This window comes from Carcharhinus amblyrhynchos, unplaced genomic scaffold (genome assembly GCF_965287045.1).
Source record: "Carcharhinus amblyrhynchos unplaced genomic scaffold, sCarAmb.v2.hapA scaffold_85, whole genome shotgun sequence".
In the NCBI taxonomy this organism is placed as follows: domain Eukaryota; kingdom Metazoa; phylum Chordata; class Chondrichthyes; order Carcharhiniformes; family Carcharhinidae; genus Carcharhinus; species Carcharhinus amblyrhynchos.
Window position 1 is genome coordinate 634,566 of NW_027649825.1, and position 27,070 is coordinate 661,635.

The 27,070-nt window shown below is 45.9% G+C and overlaps 1 protein-coding gene across 1 annotated transcript in view; it reads right to left on the reverse strand.

Moving 5' to 3' along the window:
* Positions 1-27,070, reverse strand: part of itga10 (integrin, alpha 10) — a 102,673-nt gene that overhangs the window by 73,693 nt on the left and 1,910 nt on the right. The window contains 1 exon segment of the mRNA XM_080182728.1: positions 8,541-8,652. Coding sequence (XP_080038854.1) covers positions 8,541-8,652 — 112 coding nt within the window.

Here is a 27,070-nt window from a genome sequence, read left to right on the forward strand (position 1 = left end):
AGGTGAAGAGACTCTTCCCGCTCAGAAAGGACAGTAGGACTAGGGGGCACAGCCTCAAGATAAAGGGGGGGGCGGTTTAGAACGGAGTTGAGGAAGAACTTCTTCACTCAAAGGGTGGTGAATCTCTGGAATTCTCTGCCCGTTGAAGTGGTGGAGGCTACCTCGCTAAATATTTTTAAGACGCGGGTTGATGGGTTTTTGATAAGAGAGGGGATTAAGGGTTATGGGGAGAGGGCGGGAAAGTGGAACTGAGCCACGACAGATCAGCCATGATCTTACTGAATGGCGGGGCAGGCTCGAAGGGCTAGATGGCCTACTCCTGCTCCTATTTCTTATGTTCTTATTTCTTAGTGTCACATGTCAGCTTACATTAACACCGCAATGAAATTACTGTGAAAATCCCCTAGTTGCTACACTCTGGCGCCTGTTCGGGTACACTGAGGGAGAATTTAGCATGGTCAATGCACCCCAACCAGTGCATCTTTCAGACTGTGGGAGGAAACTGGAGCACCTGGAGGAAACCCACACAGATATGGGGAGAACTGCAAACACCACACAGGCAAGCTGGGAATCGAACCCGGGCCCTTGGCACTGTGAGGCAGCAGCATTATCCACTGTGCCACCATGCCGTCTAAAATTCTGAGTCCCTAGATTCTTTGTTGGAACTGAAGGGAGGAGAATGTGTCAGAACTATAGGAAACATAGAAGATAGGAGCAGGAGGAGGCCATTCAGCCCTTTGAGCCTGCTCCACCATTCATTTTGATCATGGCAGATCATCCAATTCAATATCCTGATCTTGTTTTCCCTCCATATCCTTTAGAAAGATAGGAAATAGAAACTGCAACAAAACATGGTAACTTTAACAACAAAAGACTGGTGTGTGGGGGTGAGGGGTTTTCATTGAGACAATATATGTCTGGGATATTAAACAAAGGAGGGTTTAAGATGGAGGAGAAAGATCAAAATCTAAAGTTTCCGAGGCCAGAGTGCTGCAACATGCTGAACCAGAACCTGAGATGCTGCTTCTCCAGATTACTGTCAGAATTCCATTGGGACCGCTCCCTCTGTGACATCCTGGATTAATTCCTCCATCACATCCAACTCCTCATCCCATTTCTGCCAACTCCCACATGATGCCATGAGGAAACACATCTTCCCCTCACTCCCCCTTGGGCATTCTGTGGGTCAACTCCTCCATCACTCCCAACACCTTACCCCCTTCCAGTGGCACCTTCCCCAGCAATCACAGAAGGTGCAACACCAGCCTGGTTAGTCCCCCCTCCTCACCGTTCAAAGGCCCAAACTCCCCTTCCAGCTCAGGCTGCACTTCCTTCAATGTAGTCTGTTCTATTGGCTGCTCCCAATGCACTCTCCTCTCCACTGGGGAAACCAAACGCAGGCTAGGTGACCATTTTGATTTGATTTATTATTGTCACATGTATTAGCATACATGTTTTCCCAACGGAAGAAGGTGGAAGAGAGAATGTTGGGGTCCGTGGGATCCTTAATCATGCTGGCTGCTTTGTTGAGGCAGCCAGGAAGAATACTTTCTATGGTGCATCTGTAAAAGTTGTTGAGAGACATAACTGACATGCCAAATTTCCTTGTGGGGCACCTTCAGATCCTAAGCATGACCCCAGCCTTTCTGTCACTGCCATTTTTACTCAGCTCTCGTGACACACTCCATCCGAGGCTTGCTGCCATGTTCCAGTGAAGCCTGGTATAAACTGGAGGGGCAGTGTATCATCTTCTGGTTGGGTACATTGCAGCCCACAGGTCTCAAAATCAAGGCTGTCTCTTCCACCTTCTTCCATCGGGAAAAAGATACAAAAGTCTGAGGTCACGTACCAACCAACTCAAGAACAGCTTCTTCCCTGCTGCTGTCAGACTTTTGAATGGACCTACCTCGCATTAAGTTGATCTTTCTCTACACCCGGCCTATGACTGTAACACTACATTCTGCACCCTCTCCTTTCCTTCTCTACAAACGGTATGCTTTGTCTGTATAGTGCACAAGAAAACACAGTAAAAAGTCTGAGGGGCTAACCCGAAAGCTTGCGAGTATATTATCAAATAAATAGGTTGGACTAAAACCTGGTGTTGTCAGACTTTTTACTGTGTTTACGCCAGTCCAACGCCGGCATACCCACATCAGTGCACAAGAAACAGTCCTTTTCACTGTATGCTAATAAATGTGACAATAAAAAACCAAATCAATTGCTGTTGTGCAGAAGATCTCCGATGATTCCAGCTCCACTGGTCAGAGGGCAAGAGCAGGATCAGGGTTTGCTCGCAATGACAGCCCCTCCCCACCATCTATCCAGCCCCTCCCCACACCACTCCCAACATCCCACCCACTAGTAGTCAAAAACAAATTGTGGCCACTAAGGCAGGCGGGGAATAATCTGGGAAGTGCAGGGATTTCCAGGAGATGGGGAGGAGGGGTCGAAACACTCAAAATATAAAAATGCGCTCATTTGGCAAGCGAATCACTCCTGCAGTGCCAAGATTGCAGCAAGTGTCACACATGCCAGACGTGCTACTGCATTATAATGGCCAGGAAAAGTTCACCTCCAAATGCTTTATCGCTGTGTTGACTGGATTTCAGCAGAGTCCTCAGTTTACGGGTTACAGCCAGGAATCCATTTTGGCAACCTGACTTCAATTACCAAACAAAGCAGGTTAATGGAAGAAATGTGTTTGAGCTCAACGAACGGAGACAGTGGAGATATGAGAGGCATACGCAATAGGCTTCTGACAAACACTTGCATTATTTCCCCTCGAGCTGTTGTCTGGTATGTGCCGGAGGAGGAAAGAGAGGGAGAGAGAGGGGGGGCTGGATATTTATTACCCACTTGCTCTCATTAAATTATCTGCACCTTTCCCTGAAAGAAAAATAAGGGAAACTAGGAAATAAAGAACGTCCCTTCTGTAAGAAAGAGAATCATACAATCCCAACAGTGCCATTCGGCCCATCAAGATAGCACCGACCATAATCCCACCCAGGCCCCATCCCCATAACCCCACACATTTACCCTGACACCGCAGGGCAATTTAGCATGGCCAATCAACCTAGCCCACACATCTTTGGACGCTGAGGGGCAATTTAGCATGGCCAATCCACCCTAACCTGCATATCTTTCAAACGTGGGAGGAAACCGGAGTATCCGGAGGAAACCCACGCAGACACAGAGAACATGCAGACTCCACACAGACAGTGACCCAAAGCCTGAATTGAAACACAGAAACATAGAAGATCTGAGCAGGAGGAGGCCATTCAGCCCTTCGAGCCTGCTCCACCATTCATTACCGTCATGGCTGATCATCCAACTCACTAGCCTAGTCCTGTTTTCTCCCCATAACCTTTGATCCCGTTCACCCCCAGTGCGATATCCAGCCGCCTCTTGAATACATTCAGTGCTTTGCCATCAACTACTTCCTGTGGTAATGAATTCCACAGGCTCACCACTCTCTGGGTGAAGAAATGTCTCCTCACCTCCGTCCTAAATGGTCTACCCTGAATTCTCAGACTGTGACCCCCGGTTCTGGGCTCCCCCCACCATAGGAAACATCTACCTTGTCTAATCCTGTTAGAATTTTATAAATCTCTATCAGATCCCCACCTCATTCATCTGAACTCCAGCGAAAACAATCCTAACCTCGTCAATCTCTCCTCATACATCAGTCCCGCCATCCCTGGAATCAGCCTGGTAAACTTTCACTGCACTCCCTCGAGAACAAGAACCTGGATAGCTAGCGCTGTGAGGCAGCAGTGCTAACCACTCCCACAATGAGAAGGGTCTGTCACTCCATGAAAATGGATTAATATTAAACTGGTGTTAGCTGGTAAAGGGAGAGACCAGGAAACAACCTCAGGTTTATTTACAAAATGAGACATTACAACCTTATAGCCCCTTATCCTGCAACTCACCACCTGTGTCAGCAAGTTCTCTTTATATTCTTTTCTTCTGAGCAATCAAATAAAGAATAAACCAAATTTTTTTATTCATTTGTGGGACATGGGCATCACTGGCTGGGCCAGCATTTATTATCCATCTCTAGTGGCCCCTTGAGAAGGTGGTGATGAGCTGCCTTCTTGAATCACTGCAGTCCACATGCTGTGGATTGACCCACAATGCTGTTAGGGAGGGAATTCCAGGATTTTGGCCCCAGAGACAATGAAGGAACAGCCGATATATTTTCAAGTCAGGATGGTGAGTGGCTCGGAGGGGAACTTGCAGGTGGCAGTATTCCAACAATGGACAACCCCTTGAAGGGGGACTCTTAGGCTATTTGCAACAGAAGAAAAATTGGAAAGAAGCCGACCAATTTAAATGAAAAATATAATTTTGGGAGATGACAGGACACTCAGTCCCACTGCCGTTTTACGCTCTGCTGAGAGCAAAGTGTCTCTTTATAAATGTAGAATTCATTTCCCAATGAGTACAACCTCCCACCTATACAGAGTTAACCTAAATCTGTATTTGCTACCAATGCAGTGCATGTCTTGGGAAAGCAGCCAGCCTGACCAAGGACCCCACGCACCCCAACGTTCTCTCTTCCACCTTCCTCCATCAGGAAAAAGGTACAAAAGTCTGAGGTCACGTTCCAACCAACTCAAGAACAGCTTCTTCCCTGCTGCTGTCATACTTTTGAATGGACCGACCATATATCAAGCTGATCTTTCTCTACACCTTAGCTGTAACTGCAACACTATATTCTGCACCCTCGCCTGTTCTTCTCCCCTATGTACTCTATGAAGTGTATGCTTTGTCTGTACAGCGCGTAGAAACAGTACTTTTCACTGCATCCCAATATATGTGACAATAATAAATCAAATCAAAATCAAGTCAAACTCCCTTCAAAATGCAGCAAAACAGAGTTTTGTGTTCCTGCTTTGGAAGCTACTGAGGCAGCTTAAAAATGGATTGTGTAATTGGCTGGATCTCTGATGGGTTTTTATTCAAGTCAATGATAGGAATAAACATATTGATTATGTTTTATCTAACCTCCGGTTCACTGATATCCTTTAGGATATCCTCACCCAGTCTGGCCTACAACAATGTGATTGACTCCCAACTGCTCTTGGGCAACAACCGATGGGTAATAAATGCTGGCCCAGCCAGCGATACCCACGTCCCACAATTTAACAAAAAATTCTGATTCAAGGTTCAGTTTGAGATTTGCTGCACGTGTGGAGATGTGCATCACCTCAGATCGGTGTCGGCAGGAGACACAGTGTTAATTTGTTGTAAGCACATGTCTACAAGATGATGAGAGGCATGGACAGAGTGGATAGTCAGAAGCTTTCTCCCCAGGGTGGAAGAGTCAATTACCAGGGAGCACAGGTTTAAGGTGTGAGGGGGCAGCACGGTAGCACAGTGGGTTAGCACTGCTGCCTCACAGCTCGAGGGATCTGGGTTCGATTCCTGGCTTGGGTCACTGTCTGTGTGGAGTTTGCATGTTCTCCTCATGTCTGCGTGGGTTTCCTCCGGGTACACCGGTTTCCTTCCACAGTCCAAAGATGTGTGGCTTAGGTTGATTGGTCATGCTAAAATTGCCCCTTGGTGTTCTGAAATGTGTAGTTTAGAACATAGAACATTACAGCCCTCGACGTTGCGCTGACCAGTGGAACCAATCTAATGACCTTCTAAACTAAACTATTCCAATATTATCCATATGCCTATCCAATGATCATCTGAACGCCCTAAAAGTTGTTGAGTCCACAACTGCTGCAGGCAGGGCATTCCACGCCCTTATTCCCCTCCAAGTAAAGAGATTAGCGGGTAAATATGTAGGGATATGGGGATAGGGCCTGGGTGAGATTGTAGTCAGTGCAGACTCAATGGGCCAAATGACCTCTTTCTGCACTGTAGGGTTTCTATGATATTGTTTCTATGGGCAAGGTTTAAAGGAGTTGTAAGAGGCAGGTTTTTTTTTACACAGAGGGTGGTGGGCGCTTGGAACTCACTGCCAGGTGAGGTAGTGGAAGCAGATAAGATAGTGAGTTTTAAAGAGTATCTGGACAAAAACATGAATGGGATTTGGATAGAGAGATATGGTCCCTGGAAGTGTAGGAGGTTTTATTTCAGTTGGGCAGCATGGTCAGTGCAGGCTTGGACGGCCAAAGGGCCTGTTCCTGTGTTGTAATTTTCTTTGTTCATTATTCTTGTTCAACCTAGTAAGCAGGCAATTTTAAAAAGGTTCACACCCTCTCTCTCCCCTCTTGTCGATGCAGGGAGTAAACATCTCACCCTCCTGTGGACATAGTCATAACAATCAACACATCCCCACATTCCATCCCAGCCCTCCTTGAGTTAGCTGACCTCCGCCAACAACAGTTTCAGTGCCCCCAAGGGAGAGAGAAAAAGTGGAAAGGTCTCTTTTGCCTAATCCTCTATCCAGTAAACCCTGCTGGGAAGGGGAGTCTCTGGATGGATGTGAGGTGGAGGCAGATTCCAGCTGAGTGAGTTACTCCCACCCCTACCAAAGCACAGAGTATCTCATTGATAGTCACTGCCTGAGCTCACACAGAGTACCTTTTGTGTGAAGTACTGGGAGGTAACCAGCACCTGTGGAACCGCTCCCCCCTCTCCGTGTGTAAGTATCAGCACTTGGCAGAGCAAGAGAAGAACACAGAGCAAATCTTCTTTTTTTCTGAACTGAGGTTTGCCCCTTCACCAACGTACAGTCTGTAGTAACTCAGATTTAAATTCTCTACCTTGGGCTCAGTTCAGTACCTTTACTGATCTAACATCGGACTCTGTCATGGATCACCTTCGAGCATCACCGATAGTCTTCCAGCTTGAATTCAGTGAGTCTGTGTCAGTGAGGAGCAGACAGGTGAGGATAGCTGGAATTCGGCTGTCCAGAATTCAGACACGTGCAGGGATGTATCAGGAAGCAGCTGTTTCCCAGGCTCAGGGCCAGAGTCAGAGTTAAATCAGCATCAGGCACTAAGTTGGCAATAATCCGGTGGTGAAAATTTACTGCAACATCTCTGTGGGGCAGAGGTTCGCCGAGTGGGAACTGGACATCAGGCTGTGAGTTTACAGTCAGGTGTCTTTGCAGATTCACCTCGTCTCCTGTTCCTCTGGTTTCACCAATACTGATTCCTTCTTTCCCAGCTTGTTCCTCTTTCATGAACACTGTCTCCTTATCCACCAGCACTCAGCTCAAATTGTCAGTCTGCCTAGGTTGGCCACACACGGCATAATCACAACCTCATCCCCAGCATCAGAATATAAAAGCAGGGATGTAATGCTTTTATTTTTAAATTCATTTGTGGCACATGGACGTCGCTGGCTGCGCCAGCATTTATTGCCCATCCCTAGTTGCCCCTTGAGAAGGTGATGGTGAGCTGCCTTCTTGAATCGCTGCAGTCCACGTGCTGTGGGTTGACCCACAATGCCGTTAGGGAGGGAATTCTAGGATTTTGACCCAGCGACTGAGAAGAAATGGCCGATATATTTCCAAGTCAGGATGGTGAGTGGCTCGGAGGGGAACCTGCAGGTGGTGATGTTCCCCAGGTATCTGCTGCCCTTGTCCTCCGAGACAGAAGTGGTGGTGAATTTGGAAGGTGCTGTCTAAAGATCTTTGGTGAATTGTTGCAGTGCATCTTGTAGATAGTACACACTGCTGCTACTGAGTAATGGAGGGATTGAATGTTTGTGGATGTGGTGTCAATCAAGCAGCTGCTTTATCCTGGATGGTGTCGAGCTTCTTGAGTGTTGTTGGAGCTGCCCCCATCCTGGAAAGTGGGGAATATTCTATCACGCTCCTGACTTGTACCTTGCTGAGGCTTTATAAGGCTCTGGTCAGACCACATTTGGAGTATTGAGAACAATTTCAGGCCCTGTATCTAAGAAAGGATGCACTGGCCTTGCACAGCATCCAGTGAAGGTACACAAGAATGATACATGGAATGAAAAGCTTGACATATGAGGAGCATTTGTAGACCCTGGGTCTGTACCTGATGGAGTTGAGAGGGATGAGGGAAGTTCTTATTGAAACTTACAGAAAGACCTGAATCTAGATTCACAGAAGCAGTTTTTCCCGCCCCAGCTGACAGCAAGTTTAGCTCTGTTGGGGGTGGAAGATGAAACATCCTCATTCAATTTTTAGGACATGACAGAGAAGTTATCAGAACAATAAAGAGAGTTTGTGCTGAAAGGATTTTAAGACACCAGGTTCTGAGCAGAACAGACGACACATATTAGGGGCTGCACGGTGGCACAGCGGTGAGCACTGCTGCCTCACAACACCAGGGACCCGGGTTCAGTTCCCAGCTTGGGTCACTATCTGTGCATGCTCTCCCTGTGTCTGCATGGGTTTCCTCTGGGTGCTCCAGTTTCTTCCCACAGTCTGAAAGACGTGCTGGTTAGGGTGCATTGGCCGTGCTAAATTCTCCCTCAGTGTCCCTGAACAGGTACCGGAGTGTAGCGACTAGGAGAATTTCACAGTAACCTCATTGCAGTGGTAATGTAAACATACTAATACAAAATAACTTGGTTTAAAGCCAACTGATTGGCAAGCTTACCATTTCTGACCATCTGCTTCATGTTGTAGAACTTTATATCCAAACTGACTTTTCCTTGGTCCTTTGAAGATCCTCGCTTCCTTCACATTGACATTGAATGAGTCACTGAGGCCTAGTGAAAAGTATAGATGGTTAGTTCAACGCTGGCTAAAACGCCCTGCATACTCCCCAGCAATAACTCTGAGGCCAGGCATGTGAGTTCTATAGTCTGATCAAACGCTCCCAGGACAGGTACAGCACAGGGTTAGATACAGAGTAAAGCTCCCTCTTCACTGTCCCCCATCAAACATTCCCAGGACAGGTACAGCACGGGGTTCGATACAGAGTAAAGCTCCCTCTACACTGTCCCCCATCAAACACTCTCAGGACAGGTACAGCATGGGGTTAGATACAGAGTAAAGCTCCCTCTACACTGTCCCCCATCACACACTCCCAGGACAGGTACAGCATGGGGTTAGATACAGAGTAAAGCTCCCTCTACACTGTCCCCCATCCCAGGACAGGTACAGCACAGGATTAGATACAGAGTAAAGCTCCCTCTACACTGTCCCCCATCCCAGGACAGGTACAGCACGAGGTTAGATACAGAGTAAAGTTCCCTCTACACTGTCCCCCATCCCAGGACAGGTACAGCACAGGGTTAGATACAGAGTAAAGCTCCCTCTACACTATCCCCCATCAAACACTCCCAGGACAGGTACAGCACGGGGTTAGATAGAGTAAAACTCCCTCTACACTGTCCCCCCATCAAACACTCCCAGGACAGGTACAGCACGGGGTTAGATACAGAATAAAGTTCCCTCCACACTGTCGCTATCAAACACTCTTCTTATTGTGTTTACCCCAGTCCAATGCCTGCATCTCCACATCATGTTTCTTGCTAACCAGGGACTCTGGATTTCTTTGTGGGGATATGTCTACACTGTGACCACAGAATCGCACCTTTGTAAAATTTTTCTTACTCACAATTTAGAGTTTCTTCTCTTGTTCTGCCTTTCTACAATACGAGGGTAAATATAATTCAAAAGTACTTCAGTGCTGGCACAACACATTAGGACATCCCAAGGTTCTGAAATGCGTTCAATAAAGACTGCCTTTCCTTTACAATGATGTGTTTCTCACCCCAAGGAATTTTACTTTGTATCTAACCCCATGCTGTACCCGCCCTGGGAGTGTTTGACAGGGGACAGTGTAGAGGGAGCTTTACTCTGTATCTAACCCCGTGCTGTACCTGTCCTGGGAGTGTTTGATGGGGGGACAGTGTAGAGGGAGCTTTACTCTGTATCTAACCCCGTGCTGTACCTGTCCTGGGAGTGTTTGATGGGGGGGACAGTGTAGAGGGAGCTTTACTCTGTATCTAACCCCGTGCTGTACCTGTCCTGGGAGTGTTTGATGAAGGACAGTTTCCTTAACCAGACAGTATTAAGTTGCTGTGTGTTTTGAACCAGCAAGGGGACTGCTTGGGTTCCAGTTGAGTGCCTTACTTTTCTTGCAACTTGTCCACAGACACAACAGTGACTCATTTGTAATTGGCTGGATTTTCAGGACCGTATGAAACGCCCACTCCTCCCTGATCTAGCCACTACTCAGTTTGTTAGCGACTCTCATCTCTCCTCGGAAACATCCATTGGGAGAGTTCAGTTACCCTTCCCCTCACTGAACTTCCAGCAACTGCGAATGCTTTAAACAGAAGCTTCTGTTTGTCAGAGGAAATTTACTGTTCGCAATTAATTTGGCAAGTGAAGGGGGTTGCTAAGTTACAGGAAGTCTCTCTTGAAAGAGTTGTCCATTGCTGTATTTAAACAGCAGCCCCCGAAGGAATGAATAAACCACCTACAACTAAACTGAAGATGCAGAGTTTCCACTGTGATACTAAAGCATATATGACTACAGCAAACACTACCGAAAGGAATACATTCATGGTGCCAATGCTTCTCCCTCCCAGTTCCCTCATGCTTGCGTTAAGTTGAAGGGCTAGCAGCCAATCTCTGACCAATTGTGGCATCAAGGAGCCCTGGTGAATCAACGGGTATCGAGGGCAAACTCGCCGCTGGTTGGAATCATACCGTACACATAGGAAGATGGTTACTGGGGATCAGTCATCTCAGCTCCAGGATATCATTGCAGAAGTCCCTCAGGGTCGTGTCCTAGGTCCAACAATCTTCAGCTGCTTCATCAATGACCTTCCCTCCGTCATAAAGTCAGAAATGGGGATGTTCGCCGGTGATTGCACAATGTTCAGCACCATTCACAACTCCGCAGATACTGAAACAGTCCTTGTTCAAATGCAGCAAGATCTGGACAATATCCAGGCTTGGGTTGACAAGTGGCAAGTAATGTTTGCGCCATACCAATGCCAGGCAATGACCATCACCAATAAGAGACACTCTAACCACCGCCCCTTGACATTCAATGGTGTAACCATCACTGAATCCTCCACCGTCAACATCCTTAGAGTTACTATTGACCAGAACGAACACTGCGGTGAGTAACTCACCTCCTAATTCCCCAAAACTTGTCCATCATATACAAGGTACAAGTCAGGAGTGTGATGGAATATGCTCCACTTGCCTGGATGGGTGTAGCTCCAACAACACTCAAGAAGCTTGACAACATCTAGGACAAAGCAGCCCATTTGATTGGCACCACATCCACAAACATTCACTCCCTCCCTCTGAGATGACTCCCTCCATGCACAGTAGCAGCAGTGTGTACCATCTAAAAGATGCACTGCAGCAATTCACCAAAGATCCATCTAGAAGGACAAGGGCAGCAGATACATGGGGAACACTATTACCTGCAAGTACCCCTCCAAGCCACTCACCATCCTGACTTGGAAGTATATCGGCCGTTCCATCACAGTCGCTGGGTCAAAATCCTGGAATTCCCTCCTAAACAGCATTGTGGGTCAACCCACAGCACTGGAACTTCAGCAATTCAAGAAGGCAGTTCACCACCACCTTCTCATGGGTAACTAGGGATGGGCAATAAATGCTGTTCAGCCAGCGATGCCCATGTCCCATGAATGAATAAAAAGACTATGAGGACATGTAGTCGACCCCCATTTACAAACATGTATTCCTGACTGGACACTCTGGACAGAAATCTTCTCACTTACCAAGGGGAGGCAGTGGCACAGTGGCATTGTCACTGGACTAGTAATGATGTGGAGATGCCAGCGTTGGACTGGGGTAAACACAGTAAGAATCTCACAGGTTAAAGTCCAACAGGTTTATTTGGTAGCACGAGCTTTCAGAGCACTACTCCTTCTTCAGGTGAGTGAGGAGTTGTGTTCATAAACAGGGTATATACAGACACAAACTCAATTTACAAGATAATGGTTGGAATATGAGTCTTTACAGGTAATCAAGTCTTAAAGATACACACAGTGTGAGTGGAGAGAGAGTTAAGCACAGGCTAAAGAGACATGTATTGTCTCCAGCCAGGACAGTTAGTGAGATTTTGCAAGCCCAGGCAAGTCGTGTGGGTTACAGATGGTGTGACATGAACCCAAGATCCCGGTTGGGGCTGTCCTCATGTGTGCAGGTAAGCGTCCTCCAAGGCGGCCTCCATGGCACACGCCAACGCAGAATCGCTGAGCAGAAACTGATAGTCAAGTTCCACACACGAGGACAGCCTCAACCAGGATCTTGGGTTCAGCAGCAACCGTGTGTACCATCTACAAGATGCATGGCAGGTCACCAAGGCTCCTGAGGCACAACCCATAACCACTACCATCTAGAAAGAGAAGGGCAACAGATAAATGGGAACACCACCACCTGCAAGATCTCCTCCAAGTCACTCACCATACTGACTTGAAAATATATTGGTTGTTCCTTCACTGTCACTGAATCAAAATCCTGGAACTCCCTCCCTAACAGCACTGTGGGTGTACATACACCACACAGGGACTGTAGCACTTTTAAGAAATTAGCTCTCCACCACCTTCTCAAGGGCAATTAGGTATGGGCAATAAATCACAGTACTACACAGTGCAGAAGAGGCTCTTTGGTCCATTGAGTCTGCACTGACACGTGAGAAACATCTATCCTACCTACCTAATCCCAACCGCCATGACCCATAGCCAATATTGTGCCAAGTGCTCATCCAGACGCTATTTAAAGGATGTGAGGCAACCCGCCTCTACCACCCTCTCAGGCAGCACATTCCAGGCCCTCACCACCCTCTGGGTAAAAAAGTTCTTTCCCGCTAAACCTCCTGCTACTATAAATAATCCAAATTGTGATGATTCCTAATCAATAACCCTGCCTAAAGGTAGTAGACTGAACAATGGTGGCTAACTGAATAAGTAAATGTTAGGTCATCCACAGTAGCAGTGGGGCCCCGCGAAAGTCCACAATGAAAGGTGGGAAAGTTAGAAGCCCCATGGAAAATGTCCATGCAGATATTGGGTGAGAATGAGATTGGTCATGGAAGGTATTCACACAGAATGTCAACATTCACTGACTATACATAAATGACTTGGAAGGAAACATAGCTGGTTTGATTAGCAAGTTTGCTGATGATACCAGGATTGGTGGCATTGTGGATAGTGATTAAGATTGTCAGAGAATACAGCAGGATATGGATAGGCTGGAAAATTGGACAGAGAAATGGCAGATGGAATTTAATCCAGACAAATGCGAAGTGATGCATTTTTGTAAATCCATTCAGGGATGGGAGCTGGAAGATCTGGGAATACAGGTCCATGAATCCTTAAAAGTGGCAGCACAGGTGGAAAGGTGGTGAAGGAAGCATATGGCATTGCTTGTCTTCATCGGGTAGGGACATCGAGTATAGAAGTTGGCAATTTATGTTACAGTTATGGCCACATTTGGAATGCTGAGTCTAATTCTGGTCACCACGCTACCAGAAGGATGTGGAGACTTTGGAGAGAGTACAGAAAAGATGTAAACCTGGTATGAAGGTTATTAGCTGCGAGGGGAGATTGAATAAGCTGGAATTGTTCTTCCTGGAAAGACGGAGGCTGAGGACTGACCTGATAGAAATTTATAAAATTATGAGGGGTATGGATAGGGTGAACAGTTAGAAGCTTTTATCCCAGGTCAGAAATGACAATTACAAGGGGGCACAAGTTCAGGGTAAGGGGGGGAAAGGTTCAGTGGAGACGTGCAGGGGATGTTTTTTACACTGAGGGTGGTGGGGGCCTGGGATGCACTGCCAAGTGAGGTGGCTGAGGCAGACACATTAGTGACATTTAAGACTTATCTGGATAGACACATGAACAGGCGGGGAATAGAGGGATTCAGGCAGTTGGTCGCAGTAGGACAAGGTTTGGAGGGTTGAAGGGCCTGTTCCTCTGCTCTACTGTTCTTTGTTTGTTCTTAGTATTGAATAGTGAAGCAGGCTCAAGGGGCCAGGTGGCCTACTCCTGCTCCTGATGTTAAGTTCCTCAATTTTTTGGGAGGCCTTTGCCAGAAGTTTGGACATCTCAGTTTCAACCAACAAGAGGCAGAAGCTGCTGGAACATCAGCTGGAAATCCTGCTAACTGAGTTGGAGTGGTAGTGTCCTCAGAATCCTAATCGTGCAACATTAAAAAAATTATTTTCAAATTTTATTGGTGTCACGAGTAGACTTACATTCACACTGCAATGAGGTTACTGTGAAAATCCCCTAGCCTCCACACTCTGGTACCTGTTCAGGTACACTGAGGGAGAATTTAGCACGGCCAATTCACCTAACCGCAGCTGGAGTACTGTGTGCAGTTTTGGTCGCCGCACTTGCGCAAGGATATTTTGGCCTTGGAGGGAGTGCAGAGGAGGTTCACTAGACTGATACCGGAGATGAGGGGGTTGGACTATGAAGAGAGACTAAATAGACTGGGTCTGTACTCGTTGGAGTTTAGAAGGATGAGGAGGGCTCTTATAGAGACGTATAAGATAATGAAAGGGATGGATAGGGTCGAGGTAGAGAGATTCTTCCTGCTTAGAAAGGATAGCAGGACTAGAGGGCACAGCCTCAAGATAAGGGGGGTGCAGTTTAGAAGGGTGTTGAGGAGGAACTTCTTCACTCAAAGGGTGGTGAATCTCTGGAATTCTCTGCCCATTGAAGTGGTGGAGGCTGCCTCGCTAAATATATTTAAGTCACGGGTAGATAGGTTTTTGACAGACAAGAGAATTAAGGGTTATGGGGAGAAAGCGGGAAAGTGGCTGATCCACTTCAGATCAGCCATGATCTTATTGAATGGCGGGGCAGGCTCAAAGGGCTAGACAGCCGACTCCTGCTCCTATTTCTTATGTTCTTTCAGACTGTGGGAGGAAACGGGAGCAAACTCACGCAGAGACGGGAAGAACACGCAGACTCCACACAGAGAGTGACCTAAGCTGGAAATCGAATCCGGCTCCCTGTTCCTGTACTGTTCTTTGACTTTGACAAGCAGTGACTTAGGTGAGGTATTAGCATTTTGGGTGCGATTTTACTGGCCATTCATGCTCCGCTGCCACTGAAAATGAGGACGGAGAATCTGGCACTCTGCCAAATCTCCATCCGACAATTGACAATGGTTTCATGGTCATCAGTAGATTCTTAATTCCAGATATTTTTTAAATGAATTCAAATTCCACCATCTGCCGTAGTGGGATTCAAACCCGGGTCCCCAGAGCATTAGCTGAGTTTCCGGATTAACAGTCTAGCGATAATACCACTCGGCCATCGCCTCCCCTCGCCGCATGCCAATGGGATCTTTCATGTGAGAACAGACAGTGCCTCGGTTTAACATCCCATCCAAAAACAGCACTTCCGTTGGGTGGCACAGTGGGTTAGCACTGCTGCCTCACAGCACCAGGGACCCAGGTTCAATTCCCGGCTTGGGTCACTGTCTGTATGGAAATTGCACATTCTCTCCATGTCTGTGTGGGGTTTCCTCCCACACTCCAAATATGTGATGGTCAGCTTGGTTGGCCAATAAATTGCCCCTTAGTGTCAGGAGGATTGGCTAGGGTAAATATGTGGGGTTATGGGGATAGGGCCTGGGTGGGATTGCGGTCGGTGCAGGCTCAATGGGCTGAATGGCCTCTTTCTGCACTGTCGGGATTCTATGACAGGATAGCACTCCATTAGCACTGCATTTCAGTTTCAGCCTGGATTATAAATTTAAGCCTCTAAAATGAGACTTAAGCCTAGAACTGACGGAGAGATTAACAGTGCTACCAACTGAACCAAAGCAATTATAACTAATGCTTCACTAATTTTCTGCCAAAATCAATCATTCGAGTAAATACTGGAGTGGATTTCCATATGGTGATTCTGAGTTCTTCAATTTCTAACCTCAGCCAATGTTTATTCTCAACTGTCCTGTTTGGGTTGAATTCTGACATTTTCCTGCCATAGTTGGACGATAGAGGTATCCGCCCCCATGTTTTAGGGGAACAGTAAAACAGACAAGACAAGAAGATTGCATTGTGCAAAGTCAAGATGTTAATGACATCTTGTTCTGTTCCTGAACAGATGTGAGTCTGTCTTTGTCATCTTGGAGTTAAAGGCGGCCAGCCTCCACGATCATCCTCAACCCCGGTACCCCACGAGGCTGTGTCCTCAGCCTCTCACTATACTCCTTATACACCTATAACCGCGTGGCCAAATTCCCCTCCAATTCGATATTCAAGTTTACTGACATCACCACCATATTGGGTCGGATCTCAAACAATGACGAGACAGGGTACAGGAATGAGATAGAGAATCTGGTGAACTGGTGCAGCAACAATAATCTCTCCCTCAATGTCAACAAAACAAAGGGAGGTTGTCATCGATCTCAGAAAGCGTAAAGGAGAACATGCCTCTGTTTACATTAATGGGGATGAAGTTGAAAGGGTCGAAAGCTTCAAATTTTTAGGTGTCCAGATCACCAACAACCTGTCCTGGCTCCCCCCTCATGCCAACACTGTAGCTAAGAAAGCCCCACCAACGCCTCTCCTTTCTCAGAAGACTAATGAAATTTGGCATGTCAGCTATGACTCTCACCAACTTTTACAGATGCATCACAGAAAGCATTCTTTCTGGTTATATCACAGCTTGGTATGGGCTCCTGCTCTGCCAAGGTCACAGGAACTACAAAAGGTCATGAACACAGCCCAATCCATCACACAAACCAACCTCTCATCCATTGACTCTGTCTATACTTCCCGCTCATTCAGCAAAGCAGCCAGCATAATTAAGGACACCACACACCCCGGACATTCTCTCTTCCACCTTCATCCTTTGGGAAGAAGATACCAAAGTCTGAGGTCATGTACCAACCGACTCAAGAACAGCTTCTTCCCTTCTGCTTTTGAACAGTCCTACCTTGCATTAAGTTGATCTTTCTCTACACCCTAGCAATGACTGTAACACTACATTCTGCACTCTCTCATTTCCTTCTCCATGATGGTATGTTTCGTCTGTATAGCACGCAAGAAACAATACTTTGCACTGTATGGTAATACATGTGACAGTAATAAATCAAATCAAATCAGGGAGAAAGAACTGCTTAATCGATTCCAGTTTACAAAGAATCAGGTGCTGGATCCCTAAACGGATAGTTCCAACCAATTGTTTCTCGTAGTTTTTTAATTCATTTTGTTTTTATTCATTTGTAGGACAAGGGCATTGCTGGCTGGGCCAGTATTTGTTGCCCACTCCTAGTTGCCCTTTGAAGGGCAGTTGAGAGTTAATCACATTACTGTGGCTCTGGAGTCACATGTAGGCCAGACCCAGGTAAAGTCGGGAGATTTCCTTCCCTAAAGGACATCAATGAACCAGAATTCTACTGTTACTGAATTCCGCTCCTTCCACTGTGTAGGCAGACTGCGATCCAATGTCGTGGCACATCACGAGAGGTGAATGTGGCTAATTTCAACTCAGGGTAAATACAGCAAGTCGGGTACAGTTGCTGCCAAAGGTGAGGTGAGTCCAGCCTTGCGAATGCTGAAGGTGGAGTTGTCTCGAAAGACTCGAAATGCAAGGGGTGGCCAACTGCAAGAAAATGGAAGTCAGAGATGGTGCGTTAAGAATATAACCTGGTCTCTTGCCTCCTGCATTCCTCTGAACATGGTGATGTTTTTAGTGTGGGTGGTTACAATTCTTCCTGTGTGGAGAGGGAGGGCGTGGAGAGGGGAGGCTATGACAGAGCCTCTACTGTTGGAAGAAAACAGGCTTCTTTTTGATTTTCAGTTCAGACTCACATCCCTACTCCAATTTAGCTGCGTCATTAGAAATGCCAGCGATCGCTTTTTCACCTTCTCTCCCTGATTACTTTGATTCCCCTCGAGGGGTAACCCAAGCTGCAGTATCCTGTTTTGCTTAGTTACCTGGAGCGTACGCTCAATATAAATTTACTAGGAGAAAAATTACAGCTGTGCCCGTGTATATTTATTTTGGTGAAACACGTGCGATAGTTTAAAATGGTAATTTATTCCTACAGGCAAGGGAACGCTGGAAAGAGTTAGTAATTCGGTCCAAAGTACGGCGCTGTGGCTGTTGTTTGGTAATAGTGGTGCAAGGTGCGAGGAGGGGGGAGAGGGGAAGGGGATTCTGTGCACGTCCTGAAATTAATACAGGATTAAAGTGCCTGTTATGAGTCTACTCTCTCATGTATATTTTTTAGGAATCTGATCTATGCAAACACTTGCTTGTTGTCACAGTTTTATGTCAACATTTAATATTGAAGCAAGCTGTGTAAACAACTCCAATGAAGCTCAGTGGTCTGAAAACATGCAGTTGAGAGCTCTGGACAGTGGACGGTGCAGTATTGCGCATTCCTGAAGGCTATCTCCCAACTGTTGTCACAATCTTGTTTATTTACATCCATCAACCGATCATGGAAACACCACAGGAACGATAGGGTCTGTGTTTTTAAATAGCTATTAATGTGCTTTACTTGGTTTCACCACCTGCGTGGCTCGTGTGGGAAAAGAAATTAATTGGTCAGGATTTCTTTTCAATATCAAGTTCTATGGGTGCACATCAGGTGAGGCAGGAGGACAAACTTTACCTCTGATTGTTTAATGTAGTTCAAGGGTGTAACAAGTCTTTGCACACAGAAGTCCCTTCACCAAAATCCCTTTACTTACAATTCCAACAGCAGTCTTCCTTTGGGAGTACCAGAGGAACTGACATTCCCTGTTAAATACAAGGAAAAGACTCCCTGATGCATCCATCAACTGACTCCTTAATCAGGGAGTTCATATTCCGATAGGCCAACCTCAATGGCCTGATTGAAGTCATTACAGAGGGAGAGAAGAGTAGGTCCAAGCTTAGTGCCTTAAACCTAAGCAAGGGCAATTATAAGGACATGAAGGTAGACCTAACTAAAGTGAGCCACCAAATTAGGTTGAAGCATAATCAATACAGATGCAGTGACAGATTTTGAAGGGATATACACAGACTAGATACATTCCAATGAAAAAGAAACATTCCAAAGGGGAGGACTCACTGTCTGTGGTTAACTAAAATGTTAAAGATAGATATACTTAAAAGAAACAACATATAATTGTACAAAAATGGGTGGCAGGTCAGAAGATTGGACAGAACATAAAAAATAGCAAAGAGGGAAAGTTAACTAGACATATAGAAAACAGATAGTAAGAGTTTCTATAGATATTTTAATAAGAATAGTTAACAAAGTGCACACTGATCATTTCAAAAGTGAATCTGGATAATTAATAAGAGAAAATAGGGAGATGGCAGATGAATTGAACAGACATTTTTCATTAGTCTTCTCTCGAGAGGATACAAGTAACATCTCAGAAATAGCTGAAAATCAGGAATGGAAGGGAAGGAGCAACTCAAGAAATTTACAATCACGCACTTGAGTTGGAGCTGCAAGTCCCTGGGTCCTGAGGGACTTCATCCGAGGGTTTTAAAAGATGTGACTTGCGCGATAGCTGATGCTTAGGTTTTAACATTTCAGAACTCCCTAGATTCAGGGAAGGTTTACACAGAGGCTGGTGAATCTCTGGAACATGCTGCCTGGGAGGTGGTGGGAGCAGGTACGATAGTGGCATTTAAGGGGCAAGTAGATGAATACACATGAATAGGACGGGAATGGAAGGATCCATACGTGCATACGGTTTTAGTTTAGGCAGGCATCGTGGTCAGCGCAGGATTGGAGGGTCAAAGGAACTGTCTCTGTGCTCTGCTGTTCTTTGTTTCATCAGATTGGAAAATCGCAAATATAATTCCTTTAGTCAAAAAGGAAGACAGAAAGGCGGGAACTACTGGCCTAATAGCATGACACCCATCTTATATATATTTTTATTTTTATTAGTGTAACAAATTGGCTTATATTAACACTGCAATGAAGTTACTGTGAAAATCCCCTCGATGCCACACTCCAGCACCTGTTCGGCTTACACTGAGTGAGAATTTAGCACAGTCAACGCACCTAACCTGAAAACCTTTCAAACTTTGGGAGGAAACCGGAGCACCCGGAGGAAACCCACACAGACACAGGAAGAACATGCAGACCCCACACAGATAGTGACCCAAGCCGGGAATTGAACCCGGCGCCGTGAGGCAATAGTGCTAACCACTGTGACACCAGAGGAAAAATATTAGAAGCTATTATTAAGGACATTATAGGAGGCCACGTGGCAAAAATAAGGTAATCAGGGAAAGTAAACATGGTTTTCTGTAAAGGAAATCACATTTAATCAAGTTACTGGAGTTTTTTTTTGAAGAAGTAACATAAGCTGCGGATAAAGGGAACCAGTAGATGTACTGTACTTAGATTTCCAGAAATCATTCACTAATTTGCAACATTAAAGGTTACTGCGGAAAATAAAAGCTCATGGTGTAGCAGAGTAATATATTGGCAATGGATAGAAGATTGGCTGGCTAACGGGAAACAGAGAGTAGGCATAAGTGGGTCCTTTTCTGAAACCAAAAGGGAAAATGCTGGAAAACCTCAGCAGGTCTGGCAGCATCTCTAAGGAGAGAAAAGAGCTGACGTTTCAAGTCCACATGACCCTCTGTCAAAGACAAAAGCATAGGAAGTGGGAGATATTTATACTTCAGGGTGAGGGAATGAAAAATGAGTCATAGCCACAAAAATAAGGGGAAAGGCTGCTAATGGCAGTCCATAGAAAGAATAAAGGGTGTGAATGGCCAAACGGTGGAGAAACTGAAATCAGGAGGTAAACTGTGACAGGGGAAGATGTCTCACAACACCACGTTAAAGTCCAACAGGTTTGTTTGGAATCACAAGCTTTCGGAGTGCTGTTCCTTCATTGGGTGCTCTGAAAGCTTGTGATTTCAAATAAACCTATTGGACGCTAACCTAGTGTTGTGAGACTTCTTACTGTGCTTACCCCAGTCCAATGCCGGCATCTCCACATCACAAATGAAGATGTTTGGGGTGGGGGGAGCAAAGGGCAAGGGAATGTAAGGAAAGGGAGGATAAATTAGGAGGAAAGACTGGAGGGGGGGCCGTGGGCAAAAAGAAAAACAAAGGAAGACAATAAAGAAATAAAAGGTAGAGAACAGTTACAAATTAAATAAAGTTACAAATTAAAACAAAGGGGTGGGGTAGAGCGAATAATCTGAAGTTGTTGAATTTGATGTTGCGATTGGAAGGCTGTAATGAGCCTAGCTGGGAGATGAGGTGTTGTTCCTCCAGTTTACGTTGAGCTTCACTGGAACAATGCAGCAGGCCTCTTCCAGTTGGCAGGGTGTAACGAGTGGTGTGCTACAGGAATCAGTGCTGATGCCTCGACTTCTTATAATTTATATCAATGAATTGGATGAAGGGTCCAAAGGTTGCTAAATTTGCTGATGACATAAAGATAGGAAGTGAAGAGGACATAGGTGTCAATGTGCTACTGATCACAGTGTGTGACTATGACCTTAAGGAAATTGTTCCTTTGCTAGTTAAACATGTGATAGTCCTATAGAGATAGCTGGAACACTTCTGGTGGAGAGCTTCTTGTAAGCTAATAGCGCTGAGGATGAATCTGACAATAAACCAACTTAAACCTAAAGACCAGTGCGGATTGATTCTTCCACCTCAACCCACCTACTGTGAGTAACAATGAAGAGGCTACAAAGGGATAGAGATAGGTTAAATGAGTGGGCAAAGGTCTGACAAAGAGAGTATGATGTGGGAAAAGGTAAAATTGTCCATTTTGACAGCAATGGATTAAAAAAAAGCACATAATCTAAATGGTGAAAGATCACAGAGTTCTGAGATGCAAAGGGATATGGGTATTTAAAATACAAATGAATTCCATCAATATAGAGCCATAACAGTGCAGAAAGAGGCCATTCAGCCCATTAAGTCTGCACTGACTCTCCATAAGAACATAAGAAATAGGAGCAGGAGTAGGCCATCTAGCCCTTCGAGCCTGCCCCGCCATTCAATAAGATCATGGCTGATCTGAAGTGGCTCAGTTCCACTTTCCCGCTTTCTCCCCATAACCCTTAATTCCCTTGCCTACCAAAAACCTATCTTCCCGTGTCTTAAATATATTTAGCGAGGTAGCCTCCATCACTTCAACGCGCAGAGAATTCCAGAGATTCACCACCCTTTGAGTGAAGAAGTTCCTCCTCAAATCCGTTCTAAACTGCTCCCCCCTTATCTTGAGGCTGTGCCCTCTAGTCCTGCTGTCCTTTCTAAGCGGGAAGAATCTCTCTACCTCTACCCTATCCATCCCCTTCATTATCTTATACGTCTCTATAAGATCCCCCCTCACCCTTCTAAACTCCAACAAATACAGACCCAGTCTATTCAGCTTCTCTTCATAATCCAACCCCCTCATCTCTGGTATCAGCCTAGTGAACAACAGAGCATCTTATCCAGGTCCACACCCCTGTAATCCCTGTAATCCCATGTGTTTACCCTGCTAATCCCCCTAACCTACACATCTTTGGACAAAAGAGCAATTTAGCATGGCCAATGCACCTAACCCGCTCATCTTGAGACACAAAAGGTGCAATTTAGCATAGCCAATGCACCTAACCAGCACATCTTTGGACCGTAGGATGAAACTGGAATGCCCGGAGGAACCTCATGTAGATAAGGGGAGAATGAGCAAACTCCACACAGACACCCAAGGCTGGAATCGAACCTGGCCCTGTGAAGCTGCCGTGCTAACCATTGTGTCCCCCTGCCCATGTCAAGTTAACTGATATTCATTTACATTTATGATGTTAGTACAATTCTATCTTTTTGATTAATTACTGACAACATTTTAACAAGAGTTGTCGTATCCCACTGCATTCATCACAAAAGGATGGTCTGCATGTATAGCAAGTGATTAGGGACGTAAATAGAATGCTATCCTTCATTGCCAGGGAAATTGAATACAAAGTGAGGAAATTATGTTTTAATTATACAGAGTGTTGGTGAGATCATATCTGGGGTTCTGTGTTGGCCTCCCCACTTAAGGAAGAATGTAAACATGTCGGCAGCTCAATGAAGGCTTGCGAGGCTAATACCTGGAATAGGCAGGTTGTCTTCTGATTTTTGATTTGATTTGATTTATTATTGTCACATGTATTTATAGTGAAAAGTATTGTTTCTTGCGTGCTACACAGACAAAGCATACCGTTCATCGAGTACATGGGGGAGAAGGAAACGAGGGTGCAGAATGTAGTGTTACAGTCACAACCAGGGTGTTGAGAAAGATCAACTTAATGCAAGGTAAGTCCATTCAAAAGTCTGACAACAGCAGGGAAGAAGCTGTTCTTGAGTCAGTCGGTACGTGACCTCAGACTTTTGTACTTTTTCCCGACGGAAGAGAGAATGTCTGGGGTGGGTGGGGTCCTTGATTATGCTGGCTGCTTTGCTGAGGCAGCGGGAAGTGGAGACAGAGTCAGTGAGAGGTTAGGCTTGTACCTGCTGGAATTTTAAAGTGTAAGAGGCGACCTGATTGAAGTATCTAGGTGGGATTCTCCTGGCCTGCCTTGCTGATTGAGCAGTTCAGGTGGCCGGCAGACACCAGCCTTTAGCGAGGTTTGGTCGTGAGTCTCCCAAGCACCATTTTTAGTGCAATCAGCTCCGTGGCAATTTCTGGCACGGAGCTGATTATCAAACGGAAATTCGAATTTCCGCATGATTAGTGGCCAGCTAGTGACTCCCTGCCCCTCCCCCACAGAGGGAGTGGTTCCCTCCAATGGGGTTTACAACTGCTCTCACTAATGGGGAACAGGTATGCTCACCCCACTGGTGGGTTCAGAGGCCCCACCCTGGAAGATCAGAGGCAATGCGGGGGTGGGGGGGGGGTGCAATGTCCCTTGGGGAGATTGAATCTCCTGGTTGAATATGAACAGAGCCACTCCATCACACCAGCAGGTCTTCTCAGTCATCACCACCTGCAAGTTCCCCTCCAAACCACTCACCATCCTGACTTGGAAATACATCAGCCATTCCTTCACAGTCGCTGGATCAAAATCCTGGAATTCCCTCCCTAACGGCAGTGTGGGTCAACCCACAGCACGTGGACTGCAGCTCACCACCACCTTCTCAAGGGGCAACTGGGGATGGACAACAAATGCTGGTCCATGTCCCACGAATGAATAAAAAAAGTCAGCAACGCTGCTGGAGTGACGTTTGGAGCAATAATTACCAAAATTTAGGTTTTCATGAAAAACACGGAATGAATTCATCTCATAACAAGTAAGCCTCAGCTGTTTATTTTCACGGGCTGTTTGGGGAATAGAAAGTTCTGTTCAACTTCCTTTTACCTCAAACACACATGGAAGAAGCATTATGTTCGTCTGTCTCCTCAGATCTTCTGATGTACCGCCATTAATTAGCCTCCCACCATCACAATTTGTACATCAGTGTTACCGAAAACTTACATAACAGTTACAAAAGCAGAGCACAGGTGAATAAAGTTTTTTAAAGTTTACTTATTAGTGCCACAGGTGGGCTTACATTAACACTGCACTGATGTTACTGTGAAAATCTCCTAGTCGCCACACTCTGGCACCTGATCGGATACACTGAGGAAGAATGTGTCATGGCCAATACACCTAACCAGCATGCCTAAGTTTGAAGTTTATTTTATTATTGTCACAAGTAGTCTTACATTAACACTGCAATGAAGTTACTGGGAAAATCCCCTGGTCGCCACACTCCGCCACCTGTTCAAGTACACTGAGGGAGAATTTAGCATGGCCAATGCACCCTAACCAGCACGTCTTTCAGACTGTGGGAGGAAACCGGAGCACCCGGAGGAAACCCACACAGACACAGGGAGAATGTGCAGGTCTGCACAGACAATGACCCAAGACGGAAATTGAACCCAGGTCCCTGGCACTGTGAGGCAGCAGCGCTAACCACTGTGCCACTGCACCGCCATAGGAAAAACGTTAGCAGCTATTATTAAGGACATTAAAGCAGGCCACTGGGAAAAAATAATCAAGCTTATCAGGCAAAGTCAATATGGTTTTCTGCAAATCACGTTTAATCAATTTACTGGAGTTTTTTTTTGAAGAAGTAACATGAGCTGTGGATAAAGGGGAACAAGTAGGTGTACTGTACTTAGATTTCCAGAAATCATTCATTAAGCTGCAACATTAAAGACAATGATCTAAGTTTGGAATCGAACTCAGGTCCCTGACGCTGTGAGGCAGCAGTGCTAATCGCTGTGCCCTACAGTGATAAGATCATAAGACGCAAGTACCATTTGACGTAGGCCATTTGGTCCAACGAGTGATATGATGATCCTCACATTCCCCCCTTGTCTCTTGATTTAACAAAGCCATCTTTGCAAGGTTCCACTGTTGGCACGCTGTTATTTCAGCCTGTGCACTCCTCTGGATGTACTGGAACTCAGTTAAGGCTATTTTGACAGCAACTCCAAATATAGTATTTCTTTAATAAAAAGACCATTATCAAACTTTCAAGCTGATCTATCTGATTGGGACAGATACCATTATCACCATTTATTCAAAATTCCTGGCACAGTGCTGAGCACTGCTGCCTCACAACGCCAGGAACCTGGGTTTGATTCCCGCCTTGGGTCAATGTCTGTGTGGAGTTTGCATGTTCTCCCCATATCTGCGTGGGCTTACATAGAAACTAGAAGAAAGAGTAGGCCATTCGGCCCTTCAAGCCTGCTCCACCATTCATTTTGATCATCAAATTCAATATCCTGATTTCTCCCCTTCTGCCCAGGATTCCTTCCAGGGTTTCCGCCCACAATCCAAAGATGTGCAGGTTAGATGGACTGACCAAACTAAATTACCCTTTGGTGTCCCAAAATGTATAGGTTAAGGGGATTAGTGGGGTATTGGGATGGCACAGTGGTACAGTGGTTAGCACTGCTGCCTCACAGCGCCAGGAACCTGGATTCAATTCCCAGCTTGGGTCACTGTCTATGCGGAGTTTGAACATTCTCCTCGTGTGACAACTCGGGGATTTTCACAGTAACTTCACTGCGGTATTAATGTAAGCCTACTTGTGACACTAATAAACAAATAACTAATAAGCCCTTCCCTGCCTCAGCCCCTCTGCACTGAACCTTCTTCACCCGTCGTCTTTGTTATCTCTGGACTAGATGGTTAGGGTGCAATGGCCGTGCTAAATTCTCTCTCAGTGTAACCCGAACAGGCGCCGGAGTGTGACTAGGGATTTTCACAATAACTTCATTTCAGTGTAAATGTAAGCCTACTTGTGACATTAACAAAATAAACGTTAAACTTAGACATGCTCATTAGTCCGTGTTAAATTCTCCCTCAGTGTACCTGAACAGGCGCTGCAGTGTGGCGACTGGGGGATTTTCACAGTAACTTCATTGCAGTGCTAATGTAAGCCAACTTGTGACTAATATACTTTACTTTAGACTTCTATTCCAGCACAGTCCTGGCCACAGCAATCCACTTCCTACCATCCGTAAGAGTATCCAAAAAACTTAGCTGCCTGTGCCTGAGCTCTCACTCAGTCCTTGTTCAACCACCACTCCTGTGTGCGCTGACCTTCACTGGCTCCCAGTTAAGTAATGCCTCATTTCTATCTGCTTTTAAAAGTGCCTTCAAGGTTGTGTGCCTTCCTAGTTCTGTAATCTCCTCCGGCCCTATAACCTTCTGAAGCATCAGTCTTTCTCAAAGTCTGTCCTCTTCCCAATTTTAATTGCTTCACTTCTGGCGCTGCCAAAGCCCCACATTCTGCAAATCCGTCCCATGGGACCCCTCCCAGTCACAAATACTACCAGACCGGCTGTGGAGGGAAAACAACCAAAAATTGTAGGTTTTCACACAAACACCAACTGAATTAACCTGATAATAAGTTGCAGCTGTTTGTTTTCTGACAGCCAGCGAGGTTGGCAAGCACAGGGGTGCTGGGTGGATGGGACTTGGTGTGAGTTAGCACACATGCAGCTGAGTTCTGGAACTTTCCCTTCCCCTTTATCGTTAGAACTAGGAGCAGGAGTGGACATTTCAGCCCCTCAAACCTGCTCCGCCATTCAACAGTCATGGCTAATTTCATCTCTGCCTCAACTCTACTTAGAGTGGCACAGTGGTTGGCACGGCTGCCTCACAGAGCCAGGGATCCGGGTTCGATTCCCAGCTTGGGTCACTGTCTGTGTGG